The sequence below is a fragment of the Priapulus caudatus genome, unplaced genomic scaffold, assembly GCF_000485595.1.
Source record: "Priapulus caudatus unplaced genomic scaffold, Priapulus_caudatus-5.0.1 Scaffold1621, whole genome shotgun sequence".
Taxonomy (NCBI): domain Eukaryota; kingdom Metazoa; phylum Priapulida; class Priapulimorpha; order Priapulimorphida; family Priapulidae; genus Priapulus; species Priapulus caudatus.
The window spans coordinates 52,556-60,641 of NW_014578682.1; the positions used below are offsets into that span (position 1 = coordinate 52,556).

Here is an 8,086-nt window from a genome sequence, read left to right on the forward strand (position 1 = left end):
TATAATACCATATATTTTAGTTATATTATAGTGATATTTTAGTAATTAAAATTTTCGTTGACTGTTTTTCCTCGCAGGTTCCTTCATCAACATCTCACAGATGATCGCGTGCGTCGGCCAGCAGGCTATCAGCGGTCATCGCATCCCGAACGGCTTCGACGACCGCGCCCTTCCTCACTTCGAACGCCACTGTAAGTGCGCCGCCACCACTGTCGCCGTCCATCGGTAACGTACTGTAGCAAGCTTCGGTGGTGTCTAGCGATCTAGATAATCGGTTCATTACATGACTTTCAGAATAAAACGTAAATATTGCAAAACGACCGCGCCCTCTCTTACTTTGAGCGACACTGTGAGTACGCCGCCACCACCACCGCCTGTTGGTCAATAGCGTCGCAAGCTTAGGTGGTGTCTAGCGATCTAGATAATTGGTTTATTACATGACTTTGAGAATAAAACGTAAATATGGCAATACTACCGCGCCCTCCCTCACTTCGAGTGACACTGTGAGTACCGTCGGTAACGTAGCTAGCTTCGAGTGGCGTCGAGTGATGAGAAAGCGTCGAACCCACACGTAGGGTAGTGGGTTTGTGCGTTCTGTAGAGTGAGTGACAGTGCAGGTCTCCACTTCACACCCATCCATACTAGAGTTGTTTAATGTTCGTCTGTTGTTTTCATTGTCATTATTATTTGTTCCAGCTAATTAAGGTTCCTAGTTGTTGTTTTCATTGTTGTTATTATTTTCCAGCTAAGATTCTCAGTTGTTGTTGATGTTGTTTTTATTATTATTATTGTTTTTTCCAGCTAAGGTTCCTGCAGCAAAGGGTTTCGTACAAAACAGCTTCTATTCGGGACTGACACCGACAGAATTCTTCTTTCACACGATGGGAGGACGAGAGGGTGGGTGCAAGAGTGTCTGGGGCATCGAGTGATTATTGTAACATTGCGAGAAGTAGCGATAAGAGATTTGAGTCGCTTCAGATGTAAATCAGCCGGTGAATAACTGAGAAATGATTACGAAAATGAGAAATAATGAGTTTATATAATGGTTTATGTTTTTTTATAATTTTTATTTTTATTATTATCATCATCATTATCATTTTATGTATTGTAAGTTATTATTGTTATTATTATATCTAAGCCACTGCTATCTTGGTAAATTATTCTAAAAGGTCTATAAGAGTGACATCCAGGCCAAAATCCTGACAATAATCGTTGCGGTGTTTGCGCGACCATCGCAGCCCCAGCAACAATCGCGATTGCATTTCTGCCACGCCTCAATCGTCATCAGCAATTGACATCGTCTCGCCCCCCCCCCCTGGCAGGTCTCGTCGACACGGCAGTGAAGACGGCCGAGACGGGGTACATGCAGCGCCGCCTGGTGAAGTCGCTCGAGGACCTGTGCTCGAACTACGACACGACCGTACGCACGTCGATGGGAGAGATCGTCCAGTTCGTTTACGGCGGCGACGGTCTCGATCCGGCCGAGATGGAGGGCCACGAGCGACCCGTCGACTTCCACCGCGTGTTCGGCAACGTCAAGGTGAGTCGCGGCGCGGTCGGGGGGTCGTGTGGGGGTTCGTCGGGGGGTCGTGGGGGGTTCGGGGCAGGGTCACGAGGGTCAGGGTGGGTCAATTTCTCCAGGCAGATAGTTCAATCACATAATTTTACAACGATTTAACGATTACAACGAAGAAGAAACGATTCGTTGACGAACCGATCGATCGACTGATCGATCGACTGATCGATCGACTGATCGATCGACTGATCGATCGACTGATCGATCGACTGATCGATCCATCATTCGATTCGTCGGCGGCGACGTATCGAGTATCGATCACCTCTGCACGCGCGCCCCATCGCTCGTCCGGTCTGACTTGTGTTCTCACTGTTTGCGCTTCGCTCCGTCGCTCTCACTGTTTGCCCTCGCTGTCGTTGTCACATGCAGGCGCGGTTGCCGTGCAAGGAGGAGGTCTCTCTCTGCAGTCAGACAGATCAATCACATAACTTCACAACAAAGAAACGATTCATTGATGAACCTTTCGATTGACTGATCGATCGACCCAATCGATTGACCGATCGATCGAGCCAGTCGATTGACCGATCGATCGAGCCAGTCGATCGACTGATCGATCGGGCCAGTCGATCGACCCAATCAATAAGTTGATCGATCGATCTATTGGCGGTGAGGTAACGAGCATCAATCGCTTCGCTTTCTCTCGCACGCCCTGTTGCTCGGTCACGGTCCGCAACTCTCGCCATTTGCGCTTCGCTCCGTCATTCTCACATCATCACGTCGTCGTCGTCGTCTCGTGCAGGCGCAGTTGCCGTGCAAGGAGGAGGTCGCGATGCGGGCCGCCGGCTTCCTCTCTCTCTACGAGGAGCTGATAGAGGAGCACGCACGCTGCCAGCCCGACTTCCTCGCAGAGATGAGAGAGTTCGCCGAGGACGTGGGAGGGAGGATCGCCACCGCGGAGAAACGAGGAGAGCACGGTACGGGGAGGGAGAGGGGGAGAGAGGAGGGAGAGAGGGAGGGGGAGAAGGAGGGTGTGTTGGAGGAGGATCGCCGCCAGGGAGAAACGCGGGAGCACGGTACGGCAGAGGGAGGGAAGAGGGGGGAGGAGTAAGTGGGAGGGAGCGAGGGAAGGGCTGGGGAAGTGAGGGAAAACAAAAAAAAAAAAAAAAGAAAAAAAATAAAAAAAAAAAAAAAAAAAAGAAAAGCGAGAAAAAGCGGGAGTAAGCATAGTAAGAAGAGGAATGAGGGAAGAGGGAGAAGGGAAGAGAGAGAGGAGGCGTAGGGACGGAAGAGGAAACCGGTAGAACGAGGAGGCAAGGAACGGAGGAAGAGGGGAGGAGAAGAAAGAGAAAGGAAGAGGGAGAGAGAGAGAGAGAAGAAAGGGGAAGAGAGGAGAGAGAAGGAGGAGGAAAGGTGTGATGGAGAGAGAAGGGGTAAGAGCAGAGACGGGAAGGCCGAGAGAGAGAGAGAGAGAGAACAGAAGAGAAGAGAGAGAGGGAGGAGAGACAGAGGAGCAGAGAGCGAGAGAGAGAGAGAAGAGAGAGAGAGAGGAGAGAAGACGAAGAGAGAGAGAGAGAAGCTGGCGCAAAAGATTAAGAGTAGGCAACATGCATCACTTCACCCCGACAGTGGTCAACCTGGCATCAATTACTCACAAAGGCACACTGAGCTCCTGCCACAGGTCAGAAGGTGGACGATGTGCAATCCACGGCAGACTGCGAGAGTTTGTTGACCTACGTGCAAAAAAGAGCAAGTACAAGACAGCATGGAGCCAGTACGTGAGATCCAGACCAACACGGAACTCTTCTCTTCGATCTGGCGCTAAAAAAAAAAAACAATAATAAAAAAGATAAAACCGGTCAGCCCAGCAAGATTCTCCAAGCCATTCTACAGAAGATTTAACTTCGTCAAGTAAAGCCGTGTGGCAGTGCATAAGATCAACAACGAGTTTGAAAGTTGGGATTGCTAGAGAGAGAGAGAGATCAAAATCGCAAATGCGTTACCGTCGAGTTTCTTTAAGGAACGGTTTTGTTGCCTGAAGTCTAGCGGTCATTGTAGTGGTTGGACCCGTGTTGGTATAGATTTTGTTTGTTGATATTGCTGTTCGTGTTCTTGTTAATATCAGATGTTATCATATATAATGATTGTTGTAGATTGTCCGTCGAGTACAGTCGTTGTTGTCCGCTGTTCCTGTCATCATGTATTATTGTTGTGCGTTTCTGTCGTTATGAGGTTGTATTGTATGTTGTCTCTAACCGATTAACCTGCGCGTTCGTGTTTGCCAGGCACGGCGACTGGTCAGGCTAGCCAAAAACAAAGCCGACACAGAGCCATAAGAAGACGAGCACGGGACTCAGATGACTAAATGACAGACCTTCCATTTCGCCTGAGAGTGGCATTCAGTGAAATATACCTTATGCTGCCACCGACATTAGCATCTAAGTCGTACCTCGTCTAGCTGGAAAATAAGATGGAGCTAATAGAAATTAATCATAGTAGTACATAGTTTTGTATGTGAAAGTGTAAGTTAAATTCCCTGAGCCTGAGTCTATGTAGCAACATAGGGCGGTGCCCTATCCGTTTTCGTAACCACGAGGACACTACAGATCTGGCTTTACACAGTAATGACTACAGCAGTGGTTAGTCCCAACTGGTTATAGTTTGTAAATAAGGCGGACATATTCGTATCAGTGAATCATGAGCGTGTATTGAAGATTATAGAAATTTGAGCATTCCTAGAGTGTTAGAAATCGAAATGCTCTTACTGCTACTGAGCAATACTATACTGCTAACTAACTCAGCTTGCTAGCTGCTGCTACTGCTGCAGCAATAGCTTCGCTGCTGCTCGCTGCTGCTACCTGCTGCTGGGCTGCGCTGGCTACTACACTGCTTCCTAACTGTTGCTTACTGTTGCTGCTGCCTGATTATGTCTGCTGCACTGCTACTAGACTTACTGACCGCCTACTGCTGATGCTGCTAACATACTACTACGCAGCTACTGCTGCTACTACGTTGCTAGCTGTTGCAACTTCTTTGGTTCCTAGACAATGCCCACTAGCCACTGCCACTAGCACTCACCACTGCTACTACTACTACCATACCAGCTACCTGACTGCTACCACTTACCACTACCACTGCTACATAGTATACTACTACTATAAATATATTTATCGGCAATGTTGCTCCTTGACCCTTCCCCCCGGCGGTGGCGGCGGCTGCACATATCACGCTCGGTGTGCCGCGAATCAAGGAGATCATCAACGCATCGAAGTCGATCAGTACTCCCATCATCACGGCGACCCTCGTGGACGAGGCTGACCCAGAGGTCGCGAGGCTCGTCAAAGGTCGCATCGAGAAGACAATGCTGGGAGAGGTACGCGTGATCGCGTGCGGGCGGCCATGTTGCTCTTTACCACAGTCAGCCTCTAATTTGATGTTATTATTATTTTTTACATTTTTTGATGTTGGAGAGTATGCCATCGTTGTCGTCATCGTCTAAATTATGTTATCGTTTTTTTTTTTTTTTAATGATTGATAATAATTTTAATATTATATAATAATTTTTATTGTTCGGATTGCGTATATTTATATTTATTTAGTATTATTGTATTTTATTTCTTTTTAACTTTTTATTCTATATTTCGATATTATCGTTGTCTAGTATTAGCCATTCTGTACGTAATTCGCTGCTCTCTCGTACAATCAGGTATCCGAGTACATCGAAGAGGTATTCATGCCGGACGATTGCTTCCTGATGATAAAGCTTGACCTTGAACGTATCCGACTTCTGAAGGTATTGCAACTTAAGATATATTTATTTCGAACAAGTGTTGTTATACTTGCAGTACAGTATTATATATGCAGTACGAATGCAACCCCACCTGCGCCCCTGTGACGATAAAACTTGACCTTGAAGGAATCCATCTTCTGGAGGTACTGCAACTTTATAAGCGAGTGTATTCGTATTAGCAGTGCAGTATATAATATATGCAGAACGAACGTAACCCATCCTCTTACGCCTCATCATGTCTTGTAATCTATTGTACTGTAACTCACTGCTCTGCCTGCTCTCTCCCTCTCTCCTGCTCCCCTCTCTCTCCTCTCTTCCTCTCCTTCTTCTCTCCTCTCTGCTCCTCTCTTTCCTCCTCTCTCGCTCTCTCTCCATCTCTCTCACCTCTCTCTTCCTGCTCTTCTCCTCTCTCCTGCTCTTCTCCTCTCTTCTCCTCTCTCCTCTCTCTGCCTCCTCTGACCTCTCTCTCCTTCTTTCCTCCTCTCTCCTCCTCTCCTCTCTTCCTCCTCTGCTCCTCTCTCTCTCTCCTACCCTGCTCCTCTGCTCGGTCCTGCTGCTCTTCTCTCTCTTTCCTTCCTCTCTCCTGCTCTCATCCTGCTCATCCTCTCTCTCACCTCTTTCCTCCTGCTCTCCTCTCTCTCCTCTCTTTCGCTCCTCATCTCCTGGCTCTCTCCTCTCCTCTCTCTCCTCTCTCCTCTGCTCTCTCTCTCTCTCCTCTCTCGCGCACGTGCAGCTTGAGGTGAACATTGACACGATCTGCTATGCATCCACAATACATACGATGTACAATATTGATACAAGTACATATCGTAACTGGTATCCGTGGGCCGATATGTAAGCTTGTACCCTCCTTCTCTCTCCTCTCGTCCTCTCTCTGCTCTCTCACCGCGTGTAGCTTGAGGTGAACATTGACACGATCTGCTACGCGATCTACACGTCTAAGTACAGTATTATATATGTCCGTGTGCTTAACTTGTCCTCCTCTCTCTCCTGCTGCTCTCCTCTCTCTCCTTCTCGTCTCCTCATCTCTCCTCTCTCGTCTCTACTCTCATGACTCCTGCTCCTCTCTCAACCGCGTGAGCTTGAGGTGAACAATAGACACATCTGGCTATCCCGCGATCTACACACGTTAAGTAGCAGTATTATATATGTCCGGGGTGCTTAACCTTTGTCCCTCATCCTCTCTCTCCTCTCCTCCTCTCTCTTCTCTCTGTCCTCGTCTCTCCTCTCTCTTCTCTCTCATTCATCTCATCTCTCTCAATTCACATGCGTGTAGCTGAGGGTGAAACATAGACATGGTTCACGATCTGCTACGGCGATCTACACGTCGAAGCTGAAGGTGAAGCCGAACCATGTGCAGACGCACGGCGAGGACATCATCTGCGTGCATCCGCAGGAGAGCAACAAGAGCCCCTCTACTTACGTCTGCAGCACCATCAAGTCGCGCTGCCCAATGTCGTCATCAAGTACGTGTTGTGCGTGTGGTGGGGGGGGGGGTTGTGCGTTGCGTGCGTGGCGTGCATCCGCAAGGAACGAGCAACCAAGAGCTTCCCTCTACTATGTGCTGGCAGCACGCTCAAGTCGCGCTGCGCCAAGTCGTCATGCAAGGTACGTGTGTGCCGTGTGTGGGGGGGGGGGTGCGTGCGTGGCGTGCGTGCATCCGCAGGAGAGCAACAGAGCTCGCCCTACTACGTGCTGCTACATCCTGGCAAGGTCGCGCGCTGCCCAAGTGTCGTCCTCAAGGTAGCGTGTGTGCGTGTGTGTGGGGGGGGGTGTGGCGTGTCGTGCGTGCCGTGCATCCGCAGGAGAGGCCAGCAAGAGCTTGCCCTCTATCTACGTGCTGCAGCACCCTCAGGTCGCGCTTAGCCCAATGTCGTCATGTCAAAGGTACGTGTGTGCGTGTGTGGGGGGGGGGGTGCGGTGCGTGCGTGCGTGCATTCCGCAGTGAGAGCAACAAGAGCTCACTCTACTACGTGCTGGCAGCACCTCAATGTCGCATGGCCCAAGTCGTCATCACAGGTACGTTGTGGTAGCGTGTGGTGTGTTGCCGTGTCGTGCGCGTGCGTGCATCCGCAGCCGAGCAACAAGAAGCCCCTCTACTCCGCTGCTGCAGTGCACTCACGTCGCGCTGCCCAATGTCGGTCATGCAGGTACTGTGTGTGCGTGTGTGTGGGGGGGGGGGTGTGTGCGTGCGTGCGTGCATCCGCAGGAGAGCAACAAGAGCTCCCTCTACTACGTGCTGCAGCACCTCAAGGTCGCGCTGCCCAATGTCGTCATCAAGGTGCGTGTGTGCGTGTGTGTGGGGGGGGTGCGTGCGTGGCGTGCGGTGCGATCCGCTAGGAGAGCACAGAGCTCCTCTACTACGTGCTGCAGCACCTCAGGCGCGCTGCCAAATTTCGTCATCAGGTGCATGTGTGTGTGTGCGTGTGTGTGTGTGCGTGCGTGGCGTGCGGCATCGCGCAGGCAGAGCAACAAGAGCTCCCTCTATCTACGTGCTGCAGCACCTCAAGGTGCGCTGCCCAAGTGTCCGTCATCAAGGTTGCGTGTGTGTTGTTGTGTGGTGCGTGCGTGCGTGCGTGCGTCCGCAGGAGAGCAACAAGAGCTCCCTCTACTACGTGCTGCAGCACCTCAAGGTCGCGCTGCCCAATGTCGTCATCAAGGTGCGTGTGTGTGTGTAGGTGTGTGTGTGTGCGTGCGTGCATCCGCAGGAGAGCAACAAGAGCTCCCTCTACTACGTGCTGCAGCACCTCAAGGTCGCGCTGCCCAATGTCGTGCTCAAGGAG

At 50.3% G+C, this 8,086-nt stretch overlaps 1 protein-coding gene across 1 annotated transcript in view; it reads left to right on the forward strand.

Moving 5' to 3' along the window:
• Positions 1–8,086, forward strand: part of LOC106817177 (DNA-directed RNA polymerase III subunit RPC1-like) — a 25,784-nt gene that overhangs the window by 12,061 nt on the left and 5,637 nt on the right. The window contains exons 15-27 of the mRNA XM_014821833.1: positions 21–30; positions 78–191; positions 802–897; positions 1,323–1,540; positions 2,316–2,490; positions 3,195–3,287; positions 3,886–3,915; positions 4,205–4,207; positions 4,735–4,886; positions 5,220–5,306; positions 6,199–6,228; positions 6,619–6,769; positions 7,502–7,588. Of these exons, the coding sequence (XP_014677319.1) occupies positions 21–30; positions 78–191; positions 802–897; positions 1,323–1,540; positions 2,316–2,490; positions 3,195–3,287; positions 3,886–3,915; positions 4,205–4,207; positions 4,735–4,886; positions 5,220–5,306; positions 6,199–6,228; positions 6,619–6,769; positions 7,502–7,588 (1,246 nt within the window). The remainder of the gene's footprint in view (positions 1–20; positions 31–77; positions 192–801; positions 898–1,322; positions 1,541–2,315; positions 2,491–3,194; positions 3,288–3,885; positions 3,916–4,204; positions 4,208–4,734; positions 4,887–5,219; positions 5,307–6,198; positions 6,229–6,618; positions 6,770–7,501; positions 7,589–8,086) is intronic.